General features: G+C 36.8%; 1 protein-coding gene across 9 annotated transcripts; it reads right to left on the minus strand.

Moving 5' to 3' along the window:
- Positions 1-1522: 1522 nt before the first annotated feature.
- Positions 1523-27354, minus strand: LOC116708591 (sorting nexin-14). 9 transcript variants are annotated; one of them, XM_032546474.1, is made up of 31 exons: positions 27039-27354; positions 26814-26955; positions 26585-26705; positions 25658-25731; positions 24647-24725; positions 24519-24562; positions 24144-24231; positions 23989-24073; positions 23756-23915; positions 22352-22427; positions 22231-22275; positions 21282-21362; positions 21077-21191; positions 20050-20205; positions 18813-18937; positions 18067-18125; positions 17000-17026; positions 13615-13761; positions 12138-12270; positions 11327-11513; positions 10154-10237; positions 9850-9950; positions 7479-7590; positions 7361-7401; positions 6547-6666; positions 5585-5708; positions 4582-4746; positions 3806-3901; positions 3620-3711; positions 3326-3382; positions 1523-1883 (listed from the first exon to the last, which is right to left on the minus strand). In XM_032546474.1, exons 2-31 carry the CDS (start codon positions 26948-26950, stop codon positions 1842-1844), a joined length of 2973 nt encoding a protein of 990 aa, XP_032402365.1. In that variant the 5' UTR covers positions 26951-26955; positions 27039-27354; the 3' UTR covers positions 1523-1841. The 9 variants fall into 9 exon arrangements, with proteins under 9 accessions (XP_032402365.1, XP_032402367.1, XP_032402370.1 ...); XM_032546476.1 differs by having other exon boundaries at positions 23756-23912; positions 27039-27353; XM_032546479.1 differs by lacking the exon at positions 13615-13761 and having other exon boundaries at positions 1523-1880; positions 23756-23912; positions 27039-27353.
- Between the last annotated feature and the right edge of the window lie 235 nt (positions 27355-27589).

Genomic DNA, 27589 nt, shown 5'->3' on the forward strand with positions numbered 1-27589 from the left:
TATTTTCACCTCTGTCTCTCTCTTCAGGTCTTAGACTTTTCTTTAATCAAATCTGTGAATTGAATACTTACATAAAGTGTAAATATGTACAATTTGCCTTCCATTTCACAATTATACACATGCTGAGCGCTGGTATTAGGTCTAAAATCCTAACAAAGAACTGGGATGTGTGAAAAGTCTCAAGAATCACTGTGAAGATTATTTTTGTCCCAACAGTTTCAAAACAAGTAACTGAGTTTAGAGAATTTTAACATTTATTTAAAGGATATTTTTGCATGTTTAGAACAAGTAAAGCACATAAAATGGAAACGATTTCAGTGGATTTTAATCCCCTTGTCTCTGTTTCACAGGGTTAATCTTTCAGACTTTTCTCCAGTTCAAGCCAAACGTAGAGAAGAAGAAGAAATATTGGCTAAAATACCGTATTTTAGTTCACCTGGTTGTTAAAAATGGTGTGTCTGAGCACATATTTATCACGATTGACTTAAAGCTAAAGACAGTATGCGTCTTTCCTGCAGGCACAGATGCGTTTCTCTTCCAGACCATCTTGGATGTGGAGTGAGTGCACCCTGCTGTGCAGAGACATTCAGGAGCCCATGGACGCCTCCCAGCAGGCTTGGCTTCACGCTGCAGACTCTCTGCTGCCTCTCAAAGCCTGTGTGCGCTCTGACAAAACGCGATAAGCCGAAGGGCATGGAAATTTCTTCAGGACTTAGTAAACTGCCTTCCTGTCTCAACCCCTGTCAGGATAACTGGAAGACAACAGGAGTCAAAGGTCAGCCAAAGAACAAATTCATATCTGGACAGAAACTTCTGAACCTGTTCTGGAGACATGAGGAAACCAAGTGAAGGAGTTTCTGTGACATGTTTGGATAAATGCACTGCAAAAACACAAAATCTAGCAAAATTAACTTACAAGCAACTTTTCAGCAACAAATAGGAGATTGTTTTAAGTCAGTAATTCCTTAATATAGATGAGAAGTACTAGTTTCACTGGCAGATTATTTCACTTATAACAGAGGAAAATGTCTAGTTTATATATAAAGCACAAAATAAAATGCTAAAAGAAGAAATTATATATATTTTGTTTGCTGTGCCACCCTAAGAGAAAGATGGATTTTTTACTTTCAATTTCCAAACTATATAGAATTTCTTTTAGCTGTACCATCTTTACAAAGACAAAAAAACATTATATATATATATATATATATATATATATATATATATATATACAGTATATATACAGTATATATGTATATATACAGTATATATATATTATTAATTTTGCCACCTCAAAATCCTTACTGGCCACCCCTTTAAAAATCTTCTTGAGTGCCCTTACTCTGAAACGATCAGTTTTGAAGAATAAAAATCTGTTTTCATTAACAATTTAATAAACCATCATATTGGAAATCATTCATGTTCCTCTTAATAACCAATAAAGTAAATCTTTAATAGTCCGACAGTAATCAGAATAATCAGAGGGATTGGATTACAGAAAGTACAACTCACAAACAGCTGCTGAACTGAATCCAAATATTTTATTTTTATCTTCACATTCCAGGAAAAAAAAAAAACACAAGTCAACAACTGGTAAGAATTAAAAGTGCAAATCTGCAGATTTTCCACCTCAAATCAGAAAACATGTTGGCAACATTCTGCGTTAATGCAGCTAAAACCCAGAAGCATGTTCATTAATCCGTCGGAGGATTGTCGAAGCCCCCGTTCCGTCCTTTTGGATCCTCACTGAGACTTCCTGCTGCGACCCGCCAGAACCCAGAGCCTCTCAGGATGCGGGTCGAACCGAACCGGGTCCAGCTGGTTGATAAGTACTGAGCGTTTTACATCCATGGAGCCACAGCAGAGGGCTCCTTCTGCACCTGCTGGGAAATTACACAGCGTCACACAGAGACACTGATAACTCAGCTACACCAACTGAATTATCATTTTCACTTTGAGCCACAACAAGGTCACAAACGCTCTTAAAGGGCCGGTTATTCCAGAATATGTTGATGAGACATCAACATATGTCTCATCAACATAATAATAACATTAATAAACCTCCTAAAATTAAATAATATTGAGCGTCTTTTCACTTTCCTCCAGGAATTCATAATTGTTTTTGTGATTTTTTTTTAAATAATCAAAATAATTGATTTTGTGGAGATGCTTTATAAATATTTGATAGAAATTTTGATTATTTACACTTACTGTATACATGACAGTAAATGAGATTTTGTTGCTCCATCACTGCAAAAACACAAAATCTTACCAAGTGAAATTGGTCAAGTTTAGTGCAAATATCTTAAAATAAAATGAAACTAACTTACAATTAACTTTCCACAAGATATAAGAGCTTATTTTAAGAAATCAATCATTCCTTAATTTTCATTAAAAGGTACTGCTCCACTAACAAACTATTTCACTCATAGTAAGACATTTTTTCCTGCAATATATAAAATACGTTTTTATTAATATAAAGAAATTATTCACTTAAAATAAGCTCAGATTTCTTGCTGTAAAAAGCTAATGAGTTAGTTTTGTCTTAATTCAAGAGCACCAACATATTTAGAAACTAGACCAAAAAGTACTTGGTTAGATTTTGTAAATTTTTCAGTGAATTCAAACTAATTTCTGGTATTTTTATTTGCAATAGTGAGTTTATTTGTTTTTCCCGACAACTAGACTGCTTTGGTCTGTCACATAAAAACAAAACAAACTGAAGAGTGATTTGAGAACATCTTAAGGATGTAGAAAAAGTAAAAACAGCAAGTCAAACTTTAGTATTTTTGTTATTTCTATTTTGTTTGTGGGACCATCAACACAATTTAACGCTTTAGTTTAATTTGTCTTCAGGTTGAGTGGATTGAATCCACTGCAGCTGGATAAAAACACTCTGGACATTTACAGCCAACTGTGAAGTGGGTTTAATGGCTGAGCACACATTACCAGCTGCTTGTTAGAAATCTAACAAAAACCATTTAAACAGCAAAACAAAATTAATGTTCCAAATAGTTTCTTCATATGAAACATAAATAACTAACATAGTCTCGCAATTATTCATCCACTTCATGACAGGCTTCTTTAATACAAAGCAGATCACTTTGTATTAAAGTGTTCTGCTTTAATACAAAGTATTAAAATAGAAAATCATTTTAATATTGATTTTATTTCACATTTTATCTCTGTTTGGATGTTTTGTTGCAAACATCTGAACAATTCTGACGCTTGCTAATAGCTAGAAAACAGCATTAGAATACTTTTAGTGCTGTCTGAGTAAACTCAAGACAATAGAAAAGGCAATAAATGTTAGAATTATGATTACCTTGTTCAGTTCTGGAAAAAGTTCTTGAATGACAATATCCAGCAGCACATAGGTCAGCTAATCAAGGTAACAAGACAAACAAAATAAACATTAAAACAAAAATGTTGCTTAAAAAAGTGTGTGTAAACCAGTATTCAGATACATTTATGTAAAGTAGCCAATTACCAAACACACTGTGTGTGTTTCCTGTACCTGTGTGTTTCCTGTACCTGTGTGTTTCCTGTACCTGTGTGTTTCCTGTACCTGTGTGTTTCCTGTACCTGTGTGTTTCCTGTACCTGTGTGTTTCCTGTACCTGTTTGTTGAGAACCGGCTGCTGCAGTCCATCGAAGAGAAGACGAACTCCCTCGTACTTTGCCTCCTCTCCAATACACTTTCCTAGAAAATCTAAAGAAATTTACCCCGTTTAACAATCATTTGTTACAGAAGAACACTGCATTCACTAAAAATAAAATTAAACAATATAAAATGAAATAAATACCTGGAATGTAGCTCATCATCTCCTCGAACGTCCGCTTGGCTCTGCTTTGTTTGTCCTGCGCCGATCGCGGCGGACTGCTCTCGCAGAAAACTGCGTCTGGAACGACATCGGTTCTGTTAGCGACGGACGTTTACGACGGCGGATCAGCCAAATAACTCTTTATTTTTAATAAAAAATAAAGAGTACATTTCTGCCGGAAAAACTGAAATTTTGAGATTAATCTCAGAAATTGTCTAGAAAAAACTAAAAAAAAAATTCTTTTCAAACTAAAAAATTGCCCAGCTTTTTTCCTAATAACTTCCTGAAATCAATCGCAAAATCTATTTTCTATGAAATTTTTCACTGTTCAGTCTCAAAGATTTTATGGGAAAAAGAGGAAATTTTCAGAGTTTTGAAATAGCAAAAACTTTGAAACTTTTAGGTTTCTAGACAAGGAAAGCAAGGAAATTTATGAGCATGAATAGTCAAAAATTTGCTAGCAAAGAACTTTTTGCTGAGTTTCAAATGTCAAAAATCTCAACTTTTCAGCACAGAAATGTTCTATTTTTTCAAGGAAATTAATTTGAACATTTTTTAGTTACTTTTTTTAGCAGATGTTTGACTTTTGAAGCTCAGAAATGTCTTTATTTTTTCTAGAAAACTTTTGATATTAATCTCAAAATTTCAGAGATTTTTAGTATAAATTTCCTCCGTTTGTCTCTCCACTGGCCCCGGTACGGCGTTGTGGTCAAAGGCCGGGGCGCTCCAGGAAGTGGCTCGTTGTGTTTCCTGTTTACCTCTCAGCAGGGTGATGAGCGAGACCAGCCGGTGCTCCTGCACCACCTGGTTCAGTTTGTGCTGCAGGTAATAATCTGTGTAGGCCTCCAGGCTGTTCTTGATCAGGATCCTGCCGCCCATCAGTAGGTGATGAAACCAGTCAGGGATGTGAAACACAACGCGACCTGCCGCAGAGACGCAGGAAACATTTAGAAAATTATACAAAAACTTTTCACTTTCACTAAGTTTTGGGAGACTTTAGGAAGTCCCCATTGTTTTATATTTTTGAAAGTAATTTTCTGTCTCAAGTTACTGATGAAGGTCACTAATACACTAATGGCACAGCTAAATTTTTAATTTAGCATTTTAGTGTTTTTGCTAGCTTTGAAAACATTTAGCACACTAAGCTTAAATTTTTCCAGATAAATTATAAACCGCTAATTTACTAGGAAGTTTAGAAAACTTTCATCTGAATAAAGTTCGACTTTTGTGTTCAAACTAGTTAGACAGTTATATTCATGCTCTTATTTTGAAGTCTGTTTACGCAGCAGATCTGTTTCCTCTACAACAAACGAACAAATGTATACAGAATAATACAACATCAACAAACTACAGGAGTTAATTAAACACATGCAAATATTTACATACATGCATTGTTTTGAGAGCCTCCTCACATTTTTGTGACAAATATTATAAACATTTAGCATTTAGCATTAGCTTAGCCTTAGCTAAATAGCATGTTGGTATCACACTTTAGAATATTTTATATTATTCTCTAATTAATTGTATTACTTTTTAATTCTCTGCACTTTTCATTGAACTTAACTTCAGACATAAAGACAAACTGCTCAAATTCAAGTTTTGAATTTAAATATAAATATTTGTCTTTTTTTAATGGATTAAACAGTAACACTTTTTTGCCATTTAACTGTTTGGTTTTCCTACCTGAGCATAAACAGGGAATGTTTTCTCTGATTTAAAAGTAAAACTGAGTAAAAAAGAAAGTTTGTTACTTTAACTTACCAACATACATTAAATAATCGTACACTCCTTCAACAGTGATCATCTCCATGAAGTAGTTCTGGTTGTGCCTCTTCTCCGTCACTTCTGATCGGTTGGCGTTGTTCTTGAAGAGATCGTTGAAGAGCTGCAACACATTTTAGACTGAAGAAACTTTAAAAAGTCCCACTGATTCTGTTTAAGAATGCAGGCGTTTAGATGTGAAAATGAGCTTAAATGATTAATCGCTGTGAACCGATTATTGAAATAATCGTCAACTAACTTTGTAATCGATTAATCGCTAACTGCAATATGCAGACCTAAAAAACACAGCCAAAGCAGAAATTAAGACAAAACTTTACAAAAATATAAACATTTTGTATTTAAGATGGAAAAAACAACTTTTGTCTGTAAATAAAACTCCTCAAGTAGCATAGTTTTGAAATAAACTTGTACAAATAAAAAAAATCTCTAAGCATTTTTTCTTTCCAATTATTAATCAGTTAATCAATAAATAATAATTACATTGTATTAATGTTAAGTCAAGCTGAACATTTCACATCTGCAAATGGATCCTTTGCTCCAATTGATCAAGTGAACTCTAAAAAGAAATGAAATAAATTTTTTATTTTCTTACAAAAGAAAATTAAATTATTTGTTTATTTGAATGTTTTAATGTATTTCTGTATTTCTAATACTGAATAAAAAGGCTTAAGTGGTTAAATGACTTCTTTTACATCTGATTAATCAATTAATCGTCAGAATTAGATTAATTGATTACTAAAATAATTGTTACTTGCAGCCGTAGTAAAGACATGCGTTTCATATTTTAATTTGTAAAATTCTAAGATTGAATAAAAAAGGTTTTAGAGAAAAATCTGTCGAATATTTTAAATCTGATTAATTGTCAGAATAAGCGATTAATCAGTAAATAAAATATTTGTTAGTTGCAGCCCTGAAATGAAAACAGTGAGAAAAGTTTAAACCTTTTTATCGTTTTCTGACGTCGGACTCAGGATGGTGAGTTCGGGTCGGCTGGGTTTGGGTTTGGGAGATTCGCAGGAGTTGAAGAAGGACTGGATGAACGGCTCCAGATGCTGTCCTTTCTGTTCAGGAAATGAAAATAAATTAAATAACAAAAACACACAAAGGAGACAAAAAGTTCCAGAATTCATTTTAAAAATGTAACGAACTGTGTTAAAGTAAATAAATACATTTCATTTGTAAAGTCGTCTGTTTTATTTAAAATAAATAAATTAACAGTTCAACAGTTCTGGGCAACAAAACATCAATAATGTTTTGTTTTTGTTTTTTTGCTTCAGCTCCATACATTTCTCTCAGTGGGTGGATGATACAAAGGAGAAATAGAAAAAAAACAGGATGAAAAAAGACAGAAAAAAGAGAAAATGGGAAAAAGAAGAGAAAGAAACAAAGAAAGAAGAAAGAAATACGAAAAGAAAATAAAAGCTGATGAAAAGAAACAAAAAACAGCAAAAAAAGAAAGTCTAATCAAAATTTGACATTTGATTAATTAAAACTGTATAGAATATATAAGTATTTTAAGTATTTTAAAATTAAATTCCTTTTTTAAAGTGCTCAGTTTGTATTTATTGACATCTACACTTTAGATTTGAAAATAATTTATCATTTGGTGATTCTTTGTTTTGGCAGATAAATTTTCCTGCATAAACTGACATTTTCCTCCAGATTTCCAGAAGGACAGACAGATTTATACTGAAACTAATAAGACTTTTTTTAATCAAAACCGTCTAAAAACCAGGGACATAAACTCTTCTGTACCTCTTTTATCAGTTTGCTGGGCACTGCTTTGATGATCTTCCCTGTAAAATAAATAACATAATTTATGATCCATTTCTTTTCCACTCTGCCCAGACGCAGCTTCCCTCTCCCGTCGCACCGAGGTTCACATCCGGCAGCATCTTGTCCAGGAACTGAGACTCCATGCTGTGAGGAGACAGGAAGTCGGCCAGCAGCTGGCTGTTGCTCAGCTCTGGATGCTGCAGAAGTTTCTGCAAAAAGCACAAAATAAAGGCAGGCAGTGAAGTGGATTAATGCACATCTACGAATAAAACAAGTGAAAAATGAAAGGTTTCAGAGGTTTGCAGAAGCTTTTTAACTATTAACTTCAAGTCATTTTAGTCTATTTACTTTAACTTAGCATAAAGTTCAGGTTTTTTGGTGCCTGAATCAGTTTGTTGTACAATAATTATCCAAGTTGAGGCCATTTAAAATGATTGGCTTCAGGATCGCCGGGGTGAATTAAAAAAACATGAGCGTTCTGGCGAGGAACCAGAAAGCAAAGAAACTCAAATTATTCAAAACAGATGGCAGACGGCAAATTAGGTTCTCCATTTCCAAACTGTTTCAAATGCATCGCGTGGGTTTTGATTTAATGTTTAAACACAAATCTCACAGAAACAAAGCAGCATTGAATGATTTATGGGATCAAAATGGCTTTGAAAACGTAAAGCTCCATTTAGGATGATAAAAGCAGAACGGCTCGAGTTTCACACAATGAACGCAACGCTAGTCTGGGATTTCAGATTCAAAGCAATTTAAATCAGGCTGCAACCAGTTTTAATTGATTAATCTATCAATTATTCTGATGATTTACTGATTTTATATTCAAAGTCATTTATATCCATTGAGGAAGCTGAGCCTGGGGACTCTGGGTTGGGCTCTCCAATCTCTGGGGACGAGGTGGTTAAAAAGCCCCTCGGTGGCAGGACCCCGGGGGTGGATGAGATCCTGCCGGAGTTCCTTAAAGCTCCGGATGTTGTAGGGTTGTGTTGGCTGACGCGACTCTGAAATATCTCATGGACATCGGGGGCAGTTCCCCTGGATTGGCAGACTGGGGTGGTGGTCCCCCTGTTCAAAAAGGGGGACCGGAGGGTGTGCTCTAATTATAGAGGGGTCACACTCTTAAGCCTCCCTGGCAAGGTCTATTCAGGGGTCCTGGAGAGGAGGGTCCGTCGGATAGTCGAACCTTGTATTCAGGAAGAGCAGTGTGGTTTTCGTCCTGGTCGTGGAACACTGGACCAGCTCTACACCCTAAGCAGGGTCCTGGAGGGTGCATGGGAGTTCGCCCAACCAGTCTACATGTGTTTTGTGGACTTGGAGAAGGCGTTCGACCGTGTCCCTCGGGGAGCCCTGTGGGGGGTTCTCTGGGAGTATGGGGTACCGGGCCCTTTGATACGGGCTGTCAGGTCCCTGTATGACCGGTGTCAGAGTCTGGTCCGCATTGCCGGCAGTAAGTCGGGCTCGTTTCCAGTGAGAGTTGGACTCCGCCAGGGCTGCCCTTTGTCACCGATTCTGTTCATCACTTTCATGGACAGAATTTCTAGGCGCAGCCAAGGTGTTGAGGGGATCCGATTTGGTGGCCTTAGGATCTCATCTCTGCTTTTCGCAGACGATGTGGTCCTTTTGGCTTCATCAGGTCGTGATCTGCAGCTCTCGCTGGAGCGGTTCGCAGCCGAGTGTGAAGCGGCCGGGATGGGGATCAGTGCCTCCAAATCCGAGGCCATGGTCTTGAGCCGGAAAAGGGTAGAGTGCCTTCTCAGGATCAGGGGGGGGTGTCCTGCCCCAAGTGGAGGAGTTCAAGTATCTCGGGATCTTGTTCACAAATGGGGGAAGAAGGGAGCGGGAGATCGACAGGCGGATTGGCGCAGCGTCTGCCGTCAAGCGGGCGCTGTACCGGTCCGTCGTGGTGAAGAAAGAGCTGAGATAAAAAGCGAAGCTCTCGATTTACCGGTCGATCTACGTTCCCACCTTCATCTATGGTCATGAGCTTTGGGTCATGACCGAAAGAACGAGATCGCGGATACAAGCGGCTGAAATGGGTTTTCTCCGTAGGGTGGCTGGGCTCTCCCTTAGAGATAGGGTGAGAAGCTCAGTCATCCGGGAGAGACTCAGAGTAGAGCCACTGCTCCTTCACATCGAGAGGAGCCAGTTGAGGGGCATCTGGTCAGGATGCCTCCTGGACGCCTCCCTGGTGAGGTGTTCATGTCCCACCGGGAGGAGGCCCCGGGGAAGACCCAGGACACTCTGGAGGGACTATGTCTCTCGGCTGGCCTGGGAACTCCTTGGGATTCCCCCTGGAGGAACTGGAACAAGTGGCCGGGGAGAGGGAAGTCTGGGCCTCCCTTCTGAAGCTGTTTTTTTTCCTGAAATTTTCGTGACCCGACCCCGGATAAGGCAGAAGAAAATGGATGGATGGATTTATATCAGAGTGTAAATGAGACAAGTTTTGAATTTTCTCCTTGATCTACCTGAAGATACTCCTCAAACTCTTCCCGCTTGGATGTCAGAAACTCATAATTCTTGGGGCCAATTATTCTCTTGGAGGGCAACTGGGCATCTGGAAATGAACCTGCAAAGAGGATAAAACTGAAAAATTAGTGCATAAAAAAAACTAAGAAGAAATTACATTTCAGTGTCTTAGGTTTATTTATAGGTTGCAGTTGGGAGTTTATTTTAGAATATATTCTTTAAAAAAAATTACTCCAAATAATAATATTTATATATTTATATATATATTTATATAAGTGAAGCAACAATAATCGGAAAACTTACCGTGAAACTCAGTGAGCTTCGATTCGAGGACGTAAAACTCCAGATATCTCCTGTAGACCGACCAGTGCTCAGTTTCATGACCCACTATTGGAAACCAAATATTAAAAATCAGGAAATCGGGCGAGAAATTTTTAATCAAAACCTAAAATTTCTCAAATTAATTCTTCTCAGTACAATTTGAAACATTTCCAACACTTCTCGCTTCAGCTTTGTCTGATATAAAATAACTATGGCACTGTATTAGGACCAGTTTAGGTAGAGAAATGAGAGCAAATTTGATTTAAAAAACTGTTGAGATTTTCAGAAATTTTATATTAGGAAAAACAAAATTTGAAGTTAATCTCTGAATAATAAAAAAATTTTAGATTAATTTCAGAAATTTTCTAAAAGGATATTTTAGAGTTTGAACATTTTAAAATTTGCCAGAAAAAAATCTGAAATTGAGATTAATCTCATAAACTTTCTGAGCTTCAAATATAAAAATTTTGCAAGAAAAATCTCAGGTATTTTTAGATTAATCTCATAAGTTTTCTAGGAAAAAAGCAAATTTCGGAGTTGCAAAAGTCAAAAACCTGCGAGATTCAGATGTTTTTAAATTATTTTCAGATAGATTTCAGGAATAACTTACACAGAAAACACTGCTGGGTTAAAAACAACCCAATTTGTAACCCAGTACTGGGTCAAATATGGACCGACCCGACGCTGGGGAGTTTAACTCAACTGGGTTGGGTTGATGGTTTCGCCCAACACATTCGGTTATGGCAACTGGAAATTTGAGTTTCAAAAGTCGAGAATTTGCAAGAAAATAACCCAGAAATGTTTAGATGACACAAAGAATTTTTTTTATAAGAAAAACAAGGAAAATTTAAAAAGTCCAAAATTTTCAACGTCCGAAACTGGTCAAGCCGAAAACTTGAGAAAAAAACTTGGCACGTTTGTAGATTGTTTTTAGAAATTTTCTAGATGAGTTTCAAAAGTCGACTTCTCCCCCTAGTGGTCTGGAGGACTTTTGAAACTCATGAAATTTTTGGCAAAAATTTACTACAAATTTTTTTTTTTTTTTACAATGCACCATTGTGTATACCTGACAATGTTTTTCTTAAATTTTCACAAAGTTTACAGAACAATAAATATAAATTTCCCTGAATGATGGCGCTAACTCCCTTAGTTGACCTGCTTTCCTGTCATTGCGCTCCACGTCGATGCAGAAGACGGGAATCCTCTCTCGCTTCACGTCGTCGTCGTAGAAGTCGATGTACGGGATGGTGATGTTCCAAGCGGAGAGATTTCGAGGCGTGCTGGGCGTGGACGCCGCCTCCATCGGCGAGTCGTCCTCCAGAACCATCATGGCTTCCTCGACCTTCAGTTAAAGATGCACCAGGTGTCAGCCATTTTGTAACGCTTTAATCTTCTCCCTCTCTCATTGCCTAGTTTTTCTGTCACTTCACTATCAAATAAAAGCCACTAGAGCCAATAAAACCTTTTAAAAAAAAATCTGCACTGCAAAAACACAAAATCTTAAAGTCAAAACTTTGCCAGAAAAAAAATCTGAAACTTTGAGATGCATTTCAGAAATTTTCTAGAAAAACACTTGGAAATTTCTGAGTTTCAAAAGTCAAAAATTTTCCATCTATGAAACTCAGAAATGTGCAAGTATGTTCTAGAACATTCTGGAGATTTCTTTCTCGCAAATTTTTGACTTTTCAATCTTAGAAATTTTTTTTTCCAGGATTAATATCAGAATTTCAGTAAGGAAGGAAGGAAAGGAAAGAAGGAAGGAAAGAGGGAAGAAGGGAAGTAAATAAGAAAGAAAGGAGAGACTAAAACTTGAAATATTTTCTGTGAAAAACTTGCAACAGCATCTGATTTCCTTTACTCACTCTCGCCCCCTGGTGGCAGTGATCTGCCAGCCTGCAGATAATGAACCTTACTTGATAAAATGTGACTGTGTTCAGTATTTTCCAGCTGAGGCAGCTGGTCTCACCATGTCGTCCTCTCCCTCCACCAGGCCGTAGGACGGCAGCATGGCGCCCTCCATGGTCGTGCTTTTGAACACTCCTTTGATCTTGCTGCCGATGCGGCTGATCCCGAACGACTCGCCCCTCTTTGACGTGTTCCTGCAGAGCCAAGAGAGCGGAGAGCGAATGATGATCGACCAACCGAAGCGCCGCTTCAGCAGAGCGCATGCAGCCAGAGAGGAAAAACAAAGCAGCAGAGGAGGGACGAAGCTACCCAAGACAAAATGCCACTTATCTTACAATGCCAAAAACTCTGCTGACCCAAAGCAAAAACAGTTACAAAGCAGTGAGAGTGTTGGCTTCACACGGTCCGATCCGGAAGCTTCAATCGGTAGGAATTATGCTGGTATTAATCACAAGCCATCCACAAAACAAAACAGACACTCTGAGTCTCTGACACACTGGCAAAAACACAAAATATCACCAAGCGCTTTGGTCTGGATTCTCGTGCAAATACCTTGAAATAAGACTAAAGTAAATTACAGTAACTTTTCTGCTACATAAAGAAGATTGTTTCAAGTCAAATCTTCCTTAATATCGATTAAAAACAACACTAGTTCAACTGGCAGATTATTTCACTTGTTACAAGAAGATTTTCCCATGAAATGCATGAAATAATCTACAATGGTGTATTAATGCCGTTGTATATGGAAATAAATAGGAGCCATTAGAAAAGATGAAAATTTGCTAGGAAAAAACTTTAAAACTTTTTGAGTTTCAAAAGTCACATATTTCCCAGAAAACCTCAGAAATTTTTAGATTAAACTCAGAAATTAAATAAAAGAAACTTGGAAATTTCTAAGTTTGAAAAGTTGAAATTTTGCACACAAAAAGAAATGTCCTTGTATTTTATAGAACATTTCTGAGATAAATAAAAAAAATTCTTGCAAATTTCTGACTTTTCAGATTCAGAAATTTTCAAGTTTTTTCTACAAAAAGTAAAAAAAATTGACTTTTAAAAATGTCCTTGTTTTTTTTCTAAAATAATTTCTGAGATTTATTTTAAAATTTCTGAATTTTTTTGTGGAAATTTTCTCCTTTTTTCTGTCCCAGATTGCTGTCGGAATAACCTGCTAGTGGAACTAGTAATTTTTACCAATATTAATCAACTATTGACTTAAAACAAGCCCATATTTCTTGCTGAAAAGCTACTTTTAAGTTATTTGTGTCTAATTTTAAGTGCACTAAGATATTCATACTAGAAACTAGACTAAAAATACTTGGTAAAATTCTGTGCTTTTGCAGTGTAGGTTGAGAAACAGAGAGCACACGGGTTCAAACCCAATTAAAGAGACAAGTCACTGCATTGTTAGAAATAATAGGATAAAAATAGGTTTCCATGCAGTTGGCCTACCATGCAGGCGTCTGGGTGGGACTGGGGTCACATGAGGGGACATGGAGGGGATGGACGGCATGACATCACACAAATGGACCCTGACTTACTTGGGCGATGAGTGGCGGTGGGTTTGCGAGCCATATGGGAAGTTTGTGAACGTGGACTGGACATGGAGGGAGCTAAAGGATGCAGGTGAGGAGCTGCCAGAGGCGGTGAAGAGTGAGGACAGGGACTCGGGGCTCCAGTCCCAGGAGCTACAGGCAGAACAGGGCCGGGTCCCCCGCGGGGCCGGTGGGGGAGAGGACAGGGCAGGCAGTATGGTAGTCAGGGAATCACAATGGACATTCAGGGTGCATTCACACCGGCCCTGTTTGGGCCGCTTTCACTCCAGTCCATTTGCCTAGAAAGTCCGGTTCGGTTGGGGAGGTGAGAGCGCGAAATACAAATCTACAACCTTCGGTCTCGGTTTGGTTGAGGTGAACTCTGGTGCCGTTCGAATTTATACATCAACACCAATGGACCGGAGATCGTTCCAAAACCAGGAAGCGGACTACAGCACAAGGCATTCTGGGTAAATACCAAGACAAACTCGCTAGCCTAGCATTAGCAGGAGAAATGGCTTGTAGTCTTTTACCAATGACAAAAGAGAAATCCTCCAACCGCTAAAATCTGACGCTACTTTATTTTTGTTTACATCTCACAACCAGTGTCTATTTCTGAGGTTTTCATGTAATTTCCGCCAGTGTGTTTTTGGTGCAGCGCCCCCACAGGTGGGGAGGGGAACAACACAGAGGTCAACTCAACAACAAAAAAATGAGGGTCAGGCTACAATTTTTTGTATTTTTTATTATAAGAATAAAATCATAGTACTATGAGAATAAAGTCTAGTCTGAAGTCTACCGGAATACGGTGATAATATTAAAAGAGTACTGTAATATGAGAATAAATTAGAAATAACACAAGACTAAAGTCTAAATAATACAAGAATAAAGCCATAATATTAGCAGAATGAAGTTGTAAATGTATGGGAACTAACAAAGTTGTATACAATTTTTGTAAAAAGTTACAAAATATTTATTATTTAAGTTTTTTCTTATTAAAAAGAATTTCTCAAAATGTTAAGACGCTTTTTTCTGATTAAACTCTGTTCTAGTTCTGCTAATATTGCAACTTTTTTTTTCAAATTAAACAAAAATCCTCATAGCATGGCCCTCTTACGTCATTGTACAACTTACAGCAGGGCTAATTGAAATAAAAGCCACTTTTTAAAAATATTTTCAGTCATTTATAATGTCTTTCTTATCAAATAAAGCGAGAAAATTGTAATGAAATCCTACCTGGTGGGAAAAAAATCAGAGATTTTATTTTTAAGCCACATTGCTCAGCCCTAACACGGTGTGAAAGCAAACCGCAGCAGCTGAAAATGATTTTTGTCCCCAATCGAACCGATTCTATTGGACCTTCAGGTGGGAAAACACCCTCAGTGACAGACGGAGCATGGCGGTTCCTGGCGGACGAACAGGCCGAGCAGAGGAGGTTTTCCAGTCGCATTTATGAGGAAGGTTAAGCTCTCACTGCCTTTTAAAAGTATCCACAACTCATCAACTTTCCCACATTTTACCACCAATTTAATGTATTTCATGAGGATTTTATGTGAGAAACAGACCATCACACACCAGTTTTCTGAGTTTTCTAAGTCCCGACATTTTGTTCGGTAATGTTTGCAGCTTGGTGCAGTTTTTTGATTTGCTGGTTGTTATTTATCTGCAAGTAGGAGTGGAAATTTATTGTGTCATTTATCATTTATCGTCATAAATTTCCTATCATTGTAAGAATTTGATTTATCTTTGACACAATAAATTACGATACATTGTTCTCATGTGATGACAGATTTCCGGGGGCTTTGTAACTACAGAGAGAGCCATCTTGGTAGGCAGTTGCTATGACAACAATAAACAAGCCACAAGCTTAGAACTAGCGCTCACCTGGTTCCTAACAATACAAGTACAATATAACTATAAGTATCAACAATTTTTGAGTACTTCACCCACCACTTTGTATTACTTAGATGCATATCAGCAATATTTACTGTAGTACTTGCTGCCAAACTAGAAAAATTTCCTTAATTAATGGAGCTAAGACAAATATATGTAGTTTTGCGCTACTCTTGCCTACCAAGATGGCGCTGATCACTTCCAGTTCATACCAGAAACTGTCTTGATTTTTAAAAATCCTTAAACTGTTCTTATTGTTTTTTCGTTTAGCATTTTATCCACTTTTCTTTAAATAAAGGTGCATCAATGACTAGCAATAAATGTGAAAATATGATTAAATGCAGTTATTGTTTGCATTTTAGTGATAAAAATCACACTTCTTTACGCGATTGGTGTCCTGAAGAAGCTTATTGGAAATGGAGAAGTGTTTTTTAAGAGTAGTATTTCTGTTTGTCAGGCAGTCGTTGCCATACAGCTACCCTAAAAACAGCAATAAATAGTTTGTATTGTCACTTTTATCTTCATCACAATAGTGCCACAAAATATTGCGATAATATCACCCACCCCTATTTGCAAGGAATACTCTGATTGGATAAAAAGAAAAATACCTGTCTGTGATTGGCTGATATCAAACAGGAGCGTGTGAGAAGTAAACGAAGATGGCACACGTTCTTTTTTACTTACAAAGATCTTTGCGCTCACATCAGTGTCACTGCAGGCTCCGACTGGTGGCACCAATATAACGTCATACACAGAAGGTTGCTTTTAAAATCTGCTAACATCCTTGCTAGTTAGCACTTTGTCAACCAGCACTGGATTTTCAACCATTTCATCCAATAAAAAACAATAAATAAACAACTTGTTGCCTAGCAACGAGGCTAGGAGAGCCTGGCGGCCCGCCGTGCTTATAAAGCAGTGGGGGAAACCCTGCATGCTGTTTTATAGCTTTGTCCTGCTTTAAATGTATTTTTAGTTGAGATATGTGATTCAAAGAGGCTGAGAACAATTCACACTTTTCAGACGTGCATGGTTTTAATTCAAACCCTTTGTTTGTCTATCACATAAAATCCCAATAAAATACACTGAAGTTTGAGGAAAGTCTGTGGAAAAGTTAAATGGGTGTAAATACTTTCACAAGGTCCTTCTATAGGACATTTTGCACCAATGAGAATCAATGAATACACCAGTAGACCTACTTTCTTAACATTCATATTTAAGTTTTTAATAGATAATATTAATCAATAAATGAAGCACACACACACACAACAGCCATATTTCTGAATCTCCCCATCAAATAAACTCTTATTTAAGAGTAAAATGTTGAATGTAATGAATTTATGAATGATTATTATACAGCTAAAATGCTAATGCTAATGCATTCGACAGTATTCTGAGCCAGCGCTCTGGTCAGGCAAGGACGAAGCGTCTTTTATATGATGCGTGCATCCCTGTTAAGCCAGTCACGGGTTTGGTCAGCACACTGATGCCTCATACTCACCGAATGTCATCCAAACTGACGCTATTTCTGGAACAATATGCACAAGGAGTTAGCTACCTACACACCATTCGCTGTGACGTTAAATTAAAGCTAGAGCGATCTAATCCCAAGTCTCTGGTTAAACTCTCTTAGTGCACTGTCTGTGGTTTTACAAGACACATCTAAAATAAGAGCCTTTTTAATGTGCACATTATTTCCTTCAATCAAGATGTTTTGACTCGTCTCAACGGATTTCACATTGACAGAGAGACTGTTTTGGCTGCTGCAGCACCCCGTCTTTCTGTTGTGTGACCTGGGACTGACTTTCCTAAATTGTTTTTTATTAAATTTTTATTTCAGTTTATTTGATTAGGACAGTGCATATTAATCAATGTTGCCACAATTCATGGCAGCATAAATTTGCAGGACTTAGCACAAAAGCTAATTTAAACTGGTTTATGTCTGGAAGATCTCCACAGAAAGCAGCTGAAACACTGATTATTAAAAATTACAACATAAAAATGAAATTATTAGTTTTATAAACTTATTTTGAAAGTGACATAATGAATTATCAACAAGATGTATCAAAACAGACCAAACATGCTAATGTTAGCGCTGAGCAGTTTTAAAGGCAACTCTGCCAAACACTAAAGAAATCTATACAAACATCTGACTTTGTCAGTTCTCTCAGTAAATAAAAATTATTTTGGTAATCCTAGGTGATCTAAAATAGGAAAGTTTAGTCTGATCTAATGTTAAATATTGAGAAAAAATTTGTCTTTTTTACATGTACATGTAAATATCCTAGTTTTAACTGTATTTTAGATGTAATCGTAAATGTTTGAGACTAAAGTCGAATGATGTGGACATAAACGATACAGCAGATAATAAATCAGAGATCCAGTGGGTCGTGACCTCTTAGATGCAGACTGCTATATGATAAACAAAATACCGCATGTTGAGTTTGGATGTTTCGTTGTATCTAATTTATTAATTAACATCCCCATCAAAATGTTACATGAAGTCATTGTTAGTTTCTATTGATTTTCAGAGCTTTAAAAAGAAACTGATGCTAAGCTAAAACCTACCTGCTCATCTTTGAGTTCCTGGCCGGAGACTCCGCCCCCCTCAGAAGCTGTCGAAAGTACTGCAGGAAAAAACTAAGTGAGTAAAGACCACTTTGTAGGTTTGGTACAGCATATAAACTAAAGCACTACATCGTCTATTCTAGTATTTAGAAATCAGATTTTTAAAATATTATTATTATTATTATTATTATTATCCTGAAGAAATATGATAACTGCTTGACTGCGGACAATGTCTGATGACAAGGCTGGAAACAAATGTGCAACTATATAACTGTACATCCTTTGAAAAGCAGAAGTGGAGCCTCCTGCACAACCAGCAAGAATGCAGCAAGTGGTTTCTAGATAGGAAGTCAACAACAAAACACTTGTCTTTTCTAGCAGCCATTGTACAGAGCATACAGCGATAAAACCAACTGACCAAATGTGCTGCAGCTCAATTTTGGTTGCTAGGTAGCGGGCGGAATTCTGCTGGGGTTGCTAGGTAACGAGCTCTGCTTCACTGGGGTCACTAGGTGAGGGGCAGTGCCTGTGAGTTGTGGCGATATATTGCAACAAAACATTACCTCACTGCCAGAAAAGGGCTGGAGTGTTTGTTTTTAAGTGCCTGGGCTGTTTTTAGAAGCAGTTTAGAACCAAATGGAAGTACAAAAATTTGTAAAATGTGAATTTTTCATAATATGTCTCCGTTAAAAGTCTTTTTATTAACTTAGATTGAAAGCCATTGATTTGCTGCTTCGGTTACTGACCTCGTCACTGTGACAGAACATCGGCGTGAAAACATTTTCCAGGAGCGACAGAACGTGCTCATAGGCTTCAAACAAGCACCTCATGGTCTGCAGTTTCACCACCTGTGCATACGGGCCCTCAGCAACTGAGGACCACACAGAAAACAGGAAAAGAGATACATGCGAAGGATCTGTTAGATTTTAATATAAAAAGAATAAAAGATCTCATTTAACGTACTGTCTTATTGGTTTGTCAGACTCACATGATTTTAATAATAACCAGAAAAGCAAGTTTCAAATTTTTGTGGGCGAAAATGATGTAGAATTTTCCACTTCAAAGCTGGCCCATCAAATCTCAATAAAATAAATGCCAAAAAGTGGTAGTTGCAAAAATACAAATAAAATTAAACAGATTTTGCAACACATTTAAGTTTGTTCTCTCCTTTTCCAGATTTAGACTCAGAAAATGTATGCAAATCTGTTTCTTTGGCCAACGAAGCAGCAAATGTTTCAGGGTGACCTTTGCCCTCCTTCACCTGGTGGTGGCACTCCTAGAGGAATCCAATCAAAATTCTTCAATGAACTGATTCAGAAACAGCAAACTGAAAGCTAAACAATAGCTGCGTTTCATTACAAGTATGCAAAAAACTTTGACAATATTCAAATTGTCAAAGTCTGACCATTTTTGACCTTTTTTTAAGGTTAAAAAAAAACAACATAATTGTGGTGTTTCCATTAAATAAAAAACACGTGAATAAGTTTGTTTACAAGTTAAGTCATCAAAAAACATGCTGCGCCATCTTCATCCTCCCATTTCTTGTTGTCTTCTTTGTCTTTTCAGCCAGTAGTAACATCCAGTTGAATCATGCGACTCGTGTGTTGTGAAAAAAAGAGTTTCCATTGCAGTTTTGCAAAATAAACCAATTTTGTTACGGCCAAAAAAAACCCACCTAACCCTACCGGTAAATTTTTTAATTAAAAAAACAAGAGCTTTTTTTTCAAAATTGCCGTGTTTTCATTAAACAAATTTATTTTCAAAATGTCAAATTGTGCAAATATATGGTCAATTAAAATGCAGCTAGTGGTTTTCACTTTAACACTGCGCAATTATTAGACAGAAAATCCGACTTTAAACGTCAGAGAATCTGACGGTTTTTGGCGAAAGTAAAGAATAAATATCCAAGTGTCCATAACAGCAACTTAAATCCACTCAAGGTAAATTAAATGTGCTTTTCTGAAAGCATTCAGGGTTACGTACTGTTTCTGATTTCTTCCACTATGAATGGGTCAAAGCGGATCTTGTCGATGCTCTCGTCCAAGCAGTAAGTCTCGTAGATCTTCTTCACCTCTTCATGCAGCATCATCTTCTCCGAGTCCGGCAGCTCTGGGCACAAAATCCTGTCGTTGAATTCCTCTGGGAAGTCAGGAAAGTCGGACACAACCGAGTCACTGTGTGCAAGACTTTCATGGGACAGAACTGCAGCTGGCGTATCAATCTCAATACCAAGGTAAGTATTGGTATCGGATAAACATTTTTATTTACAGTTTCTCTTCCATATGTGCAGCAAATTATTCAAGTTCATGCAGGAATCAAAATGCCAAATATCAAGAACTTACATTTAAATTTCATACCTTTGTATGAAAAGTTGCATTCAAAATGTTTGTTTTCTTTCAAATACAATCTGTCTAATTTACCCATAAGCGTAATTTTATCTTCATCTATTCAGCTGAAAAAGAATACACTTTTGTAAAGATATACACCTCAAAACTAAACATTAAAACTGGCCTATCATTCTACCTTGAACAGGTTACGATAGGTCTGCAGGTCACACAAAACATCTCCATTACATTTTTTCCACAAAATCATTCTTGGCTGCAAACAGATGAATAGGTATTACAACCATACATCTTTGAAAAGCAAAAATGAAGCCTCCTGCACAATCAACAAGAATTCAACAAGTGGTTTCTGGATGGAAAGTCAACAACAAAACACTCGCCTTTTCCAGAAGCCATTGTACAGCGCATACAATGCATACAGCATATAGAAGCAATTGAGACCCAAATGAAAGTACAAAAATGTGCAAAATGTGAATTTATTCTCCACATTTTCAAATTATTCAATGACAATGCCATTTTTTTTCGATATTGGATATACTGGCCCTGTATTTTTTTGATACCAAGTATTCTTCTGATACTTGGTGTCAGAAAAATTCCAAGTATCGCCTCCCTGCAGAAGGTGAATTAATCGACCTGTTTTTGTCCAGGTGTGAACAGGAAACACTCACCTACAGCGAGACAGAACTGGAGGACGTGAACGGCTCCTTCCTGTTTGAGGAAGTTCATAAAACGAAAGAGGAGGTCCTGCTGCTCTCTGATTTCCTTCAGCTCCAGCTTGAGCACCTGGTGCAGGAAAAAGCTGGCAGTTTAGTGCTTATTTGGTGATATAGGTAATAATTTATCAGTATTCTATATGAAGAGCAAAGCACTCACTGAGGGCTTTTTGTTACGAGAATCTGAATATTTCTGTAAAAACGGAACCAGTGCTGAAGTTGGCTCTGTTGCTTCTTCAGGGCTAAAGAGACAAAAACACAGTAAATTCACTATACACATGAAGGCTGCCTGTTAGCAGGTATTAAACATACTTTACATTTGATGCACATTTCTGTATTAAAAATAGCGGTTCACTGATCGATTATTTATTATTTTGGTTGTTTTGTTTATTTATTTTGGATATTTAAAAGGTCTTCCAGTTCCAGTGTTAAATGCCCAATTGAATTTAAAGTTTAATGATCTTTAATATGTTCTTGCATTACAATGACCTGACAGTATCAGATAGAAAGAAAAAAATCAGAGTCCACCAGTCAGATTAGCTAGCTATCTAGCTAACTAGCTACAAAGTTAGATAAATACTGTATTGATCCCCAAAGGGGGAAAATTTGTTCTTTAAACATCTGTGATCAGCCAGCAAACTGCAACCGGTGCACCAGTGATCTTAAATGTCATATTTTCTATCAACTGTAGGCAAAACAATGTCATAATTAACAGAAATAAATGGCTGAAAACAGTCTATGTAATTAATCTATAGCACGTGTTTCAATAGCTGTGTTTTCATTGACTGTATATTTGAAAATAAATTTGCTTAATGGAAACAAGGAAATTTTGAAAAAACACTTGAATAAAGTGTTTTTTATTTGGCAATCGGAATATTTTATTCGCATCGCATTTAACAGAAACACCACAATTGTAAAATTAGTGGAATATCAACAATGTTTTGCATACATTTGTAATGGAGAGGCTGCTTCTCACTGAAATAAATTAACTGTATTCTTATTTATTAAATATGTTTGTAAATAAATCATAAACTGCATCCACTCTGCAACATCAAGACAGAAATAAAAAACATGTTGGTGAAATTTGATCAAAGGTTTACTGTACTCACAGGGGACTTGTCGATAAATATTAAGATTAAATGATTCACTGTGTCCTGCAATGAAAACAAAACATACTGTCTATCAGCAGGAGGTTAAAGTGACAGCAGCTCTAAATGGATCTGAACTCACCGGGTCGGCCAGGTAGTCCATCGAAGGCAGGAAGACAGAACCGGCCAGAACTTCTCTGATCAGCAGAGTCAGAGATCTGTTGGAGAAGCAGAAAACGAGACAATAAAACGAAATCCTTCAAGACAACAACGCCCAAGTATTCACACCCACTCAGCAGGCAGACTGTTTAACTGCTGAGGTGGATGAATAACAATGCAATAATTACAATAAAATAGACTAAACAGTTTGGTTGTTTGAAGTGTTTGTAATAGTAAAAAATCTTAACTTTATGGAAAACTTAGGGAGGGGAAAGCAGCCAAAAGAAGTAGAGGAAGAATCAGGTGGGACCAAATCTAACTTTAGAATTGAAAGGAACTGGAATTTCACTGTAAAAAAAATAAAAATCTCATTAAAGTATCAGTATTTCTGTTTAGTTTCCAATGCAAATATCTCAATATGTTTAGAATAAGACAAAACTAACTTACAAGTAACTTTTCATCAACATATGAGCTTGTTTTAAGATGAAAAACACAATTTTCATTGGCAGATTATTTCACTTATAACACTGGAAAAATGTCTTGTTATTAAAGAAATAATCTGCCAATGAAACAAGTACATTTCCATCAATAATAAGGAATTATTAACCAAACTCACATAGCTAGCTGAAAAGTTACTTCTAAGTTAGTTTTGTTATTTTAAATATACTATATATAATTTATAAGATATTTGTTCTTGAACCTAAACAAAAATATCTGGTAAGATTTTTTGGTTTTTGCAGTGAAGGATTCGGGTCAATTTCTTTCAAAACGTTTGATATATTTAAACGAGTTTAATAAGTTAAATAAAAGCTGGTTTGGGTGCAGCAAAGTCGGCTTTTCAGTAAAAGTTCCTGGACATACGAGATTCTACTTAATACAAGATTTTGGCTATAAAAACAAATACTTTGTGCTGAACTTAAATTTGATGTCAAAAATAATTTTACCCTTATTAAAATTATTTTTTATCATTCATGAACTGCAGTTGTGGGTAAAAGAATAATCAGTCCATGAGCCACAAGCGGAGCCGGGCGGCACGTTGGACTCCCCTGCTTTATTTGGTGATTAAACTCACATTTTGTTGCATTAGGAAACACAAACATTAATGTATTTTAGTTGGATTTTATGAAAGAAAAAAATTAAAGCAATGCAAGTTTTAAAGTGTGAAGGAGAGAAGACATTAAATTTATCATTTTTAAATAATACGCATAATGTAGCATGTTTGTGAATCCTGCCCTCTGTTTAGTAGATCCACATTTTGTTGTAATTCCATCTGAACATATAGACTTTTACTCATTCTTATTTGGAGATTAATTTAAATAAAAAAAGATTCATTTACGCAACTTTGGGCGCTGCAGTTTGCATATTTTGTGCCGCAGCGGTGCGCTACCTGCAGTCTGTGCCTTTGGGCGGCAGGATGTAGGGGAAAAGTATCTCAGTCAGCTTCCTCAGGTAGAGGAGTTCATCTCTACGGCTTCGCAGCGCCACGTGGAGATCCGGACCGAACTCATCCAGCGCTGCTTGTTGAAGATGCTCTGCGTTCTTCACTGCTTCGGACAACAAAACGTAAAGTTACAGCTGCAGTACCGATCGCGACCTACAGGAGGCTGAAACCAGGAATACCTTTCTGTCTGGCTTTGCTGATGATTTCAATGTGTTTCATGGAAACTTTCAGGAGCTTTCTAGTGATGAGTGAAGCCACATCCACCTTTGGGGAAACAGAGAGAAATAAGATAAAATCTAATAATAAAAATAATAATAATGTTAGAATTTGTTACCTTTTGAATTCGGCGGACCAAGACAGCGGCGAGGAAGCGTAACGTCACCCTCAGCTCATCAACAAATGAGTCGTCATCTGTGATTTCTCTGGAAAACGTCATTCAGTCACTTCAAATCGAGCAGCATCACATTTTACACCCAAATATAAATGTTAAAGCTGCTATGACGGCTCTACGGGCGATTCAAAACATATTCATCAAGTTTTTTACCCAAGTAATGAGATTTTAGTCTGTTTAGCTCTGCCTATTTTTAGCTCTTTTCAGAATGAGCTGCTTTAGGGCGTCCTGTTGCTGAGACCCAAATGGAAGTATAAAAAAACAATTTAAAAATTTTATTTTGCATTATACGTCCCCTTTAGCATAATAAAACCCTACCTGTACCAGGGATATACCACATTCTCTAAGACAAGCTCCAGAATCTGTGAAGAATAAAAATATTACATGAGATCAGTGGATTCAAAACTGCTTTTATTATTATTTTTTATTAAATTGTGATGTCACACCTCAGATAGAGAGGCATCAACCTTCGAAGGTATTTTCAGGTCAAGCCATGGCTGATAGTTTTCCAGCAACAAAGTCGGTCTGGGAAGCAGAAAAATTACAGAATTACACACAAAGAAGAGCTAAAGTCATTTCTGACCACTAGCTGGCGCTAGTAGTTTTTTATTGCTTTGTCTCCAAATTAGTTTTCTTTATTTCAGGGATGCCCAAACTTTTTGTCACATGGCCAAAAATCAAGCAAATAGAGTAATCAAATTTTTATTTTTTTTTGTAAGAAAGGGATTCATCCAAAATGTAAAACTGATTTTGCCAGAAAGGCATCTACTTTTCACATTCTTTTTGGCTCGATTATAAGAACAGGATTTTGGTCAAAACAGTTTCTTATTTAGCCAAGTTTAATAAATTAAATAAAAGTTGATTTGGGTGAAGCAAAAGTCGGCTTTTCACTAAGTTTCTGTTTAATCGAGTATGTTCAAGTCTTAATCAATATGTTATGAAGTCATCTTTCCTAATGTCATCTGAATTAAAAAAATCAAAACATTATTTTATTTAGTTGTTTCCCTTTTTCCCCCTTGCTTTCCCATTGTTCGTCTGCTAGATTTACATTACCAAACATGTTTTTGTGGCATTTCTGCAATATGGAATCCAAAAACAACACAAAAATAAGTCCCATAATGTTTATCCTAGATTATGTCTGCTTGTCATTTAAACTGATCACTGAAGTTCTCCCACAAACCTCCAAAAACTTCATAAAACAGCATTTATACTCAAAAATTTAAATTTGACAAACTGTACTGGATTATTTTAGTGTTATCGGACTAAATCGGGCTTAAAATAAACAATATATGTTGTTTTTTTAATTATTATTTCTAAAAAGGTTTAGAAACTGCTTATTACTATATTGTGAGGCATGTTCTGCTTCTTGTTTTGGCTGCCTATTTAAATCCAAATATAACAGATTAAAACTTGTGGTTGAATTGTGACAAAAAGAGCAAATGTTTCAGGTTGTTTACCTGTGTCTTTTGCATTTAATCTTTCCACATACAGCACAGCTGTGGCCCAAAGGAAACAGCTCCTGCTGGAAAGACTGAGAGAGAAATTAACTCATATTATTAACTTGTTACAGTAACTAAATAAAATCAGAGTTTTACCACAGCATGTCAGGGTCATCAGATTAAAAAAATAAAGGAGGGGTAATTTTCACCAAAAAATTTCACAATGTTCCAGCAAAAAATTATGGAAATTTCAAAGCTTTTTGATTTTTCAAACTCGGAAGTCTCTTGTGTTTTTTCTAGAAAATTTCTGATATTGCTCTCATAATTTCTAAGTTTTCACTCACATATCTGCAACTTTTCAAACTCAGAAGTTTCCTCGTTTTAATCTAAAACAAATTCTGAGATTCTGAGTTTTTACTCACAAATCTTTGACATTAGGAGTTTTTTATAGCAAATTTTCAATATTTCAAAATCAGAAATTTTCTCTTTTTTATAGAAAATCTCTGAGATTAATCTCAACTTTTTTTTTCTAGCCAATTGTTGACTTTTTTAACTTAGCAATTTACATTTTTTTCTAGAAAATTTCTGGGCTTAATCTCAAACTTTCCAAGTTTGTTTGGTTTTTTTTAGCAAATTTTTACAATTTCGAAACTCAAAATTTTCCTTATTTTTTAGAAAAATTACTGTGATTAACCAAAACATTTCTGAGTTCTATGGAGCAAATTTTCGATTTTTCAAAGTCAGAAAATTTCTTGTTTCTTCTGAACTTTTTCTGAGCTGATTCTTCTTTTTTTGGAGCAAATTGACGACTTTTCAAACGCAGAAATTTCCTTGTTTTTTTTTCAGAAAATTTCTGAGATCAGTATCAAAATTTCTGAAATTTTTGGTCGAAAATTTACTCTTTCTTTTTTATTTTTTAATCTAGGTCGTAGTAGTCTGACCAACCTTTGTTTTTGGTTTAATGGACATGAATATGTTTGGCAGCAGAGACTCGGGACCCAGTGAGCAGTAAAAAGTAACCACACCCGCCAGGAAGGACCAGAACACCATGATAATATGAATATATCTAAAAACAAAACAAATCACATTATTAATAATCACATGCCAAACAAACATTACATCATCCCAGGTCAACATGTGATGCGTTCAGGGACCCCGGGAGGCGTTTACTTGCCTATTTAGCAGCAGAGTGGTCAGCAGTAAGAGCAGCAGGAGAAAACAGAAAACTGGGTACTGCCTGCCGAGCTCCCTGACCCGGTCCAGCTTCATCCCGCGGCTTGTCAGCTGCAGAAAAGCTCGGATGCTCCCCATCTTCCCTATAATCCGTGAAAACAAAAACACGCTGCAGCGTCGAGTTCTGGGAAATTTACTGCATTTTATCTATCAGTCCAACACTTACCGCCGGTTTACGGCCGAGCAGAGGCAGGAAAATAACACAAAGGTGGATGGTTGGATGATCAGCGCAGGCGTGGTGCCCGTCTGCAGCTGTTGGGATTAAGATCACGCAGCATGGTTCCTCCGGGAGCTGCGGGTCTAATGGCTGCGGTGCTGGCTGTCAGCCCGGTCCGTGGAGGGGCTGCTGCCTGGTTGTCAACACCGGAGAAGCGTGATGTCACCGCGCTACGCCGCCAGTCCGGCCTCTGGCTCCTGTAGTTCTCACCAACACCAAACACTACACCTTCCCGACACGTGGATTTTTTTCTTCATCTGGGTATATTCGCAAATCATGAGGTATTAAAATATCCGGACATGTTTTAAAAAGTTGATATTTCATTAAGTAGGTCATATAAATTTAAGCTAAATAAGTTGTTCCTCTTCTTTGTGTTCATAAAAGATTAAGACAAATATTTGTTTTGATTCGTTATAATATTTTTAAACAATAACAATAATAATAAACATTATTCAGTGGTGCCTCCAAGGGGTGGCAATGTGGGGGCCATGACCCCTGCT

Source organism: Xiphophorus hellerii, chromosome 19, assembly GCF_003331165.1.
Source record: "Xiphophorus hellerii strain 12219 chromosome 19, Xiphophorus_hellerii-4.1, whole genome shotgun sequence".
NCBI classification, from domain to species: Eukaryota; Metazoa; Chordata; class Actinopteri; order Cyprinodontiformes; family Poeciliidae; genus Xiphophorus; species Xiphophorus hellerii.

What these genes read in the sequence shown, in the direction of transcription:
- LOC116708591 (XM_032546474.1), bottom strand. Translation starts at nt 26,950, where the DNA reads ATGGGGAGCATCCGAGCTTTTCTGCAGCTGACAAGCCGCGGGATGAAG. An exon ending in CACCGCCACTCATCGCCCAA is followed by an intron (nt 12,271 to 13,614) that starts GTAAGTCAGGGT and finishes TTGGCTCTGCAG; the next exon opens with GAACACGTCAAAGAGGGGCG. An exon ending in AGCCGGTTCTCAACAAACAG is followed by an intron (nt 3,383 to 3,619) that starts GTACAGGAAACA and finishes TACCTTGATTAG; the next exon opens with CTGACCTATGTGCTGCTGGA.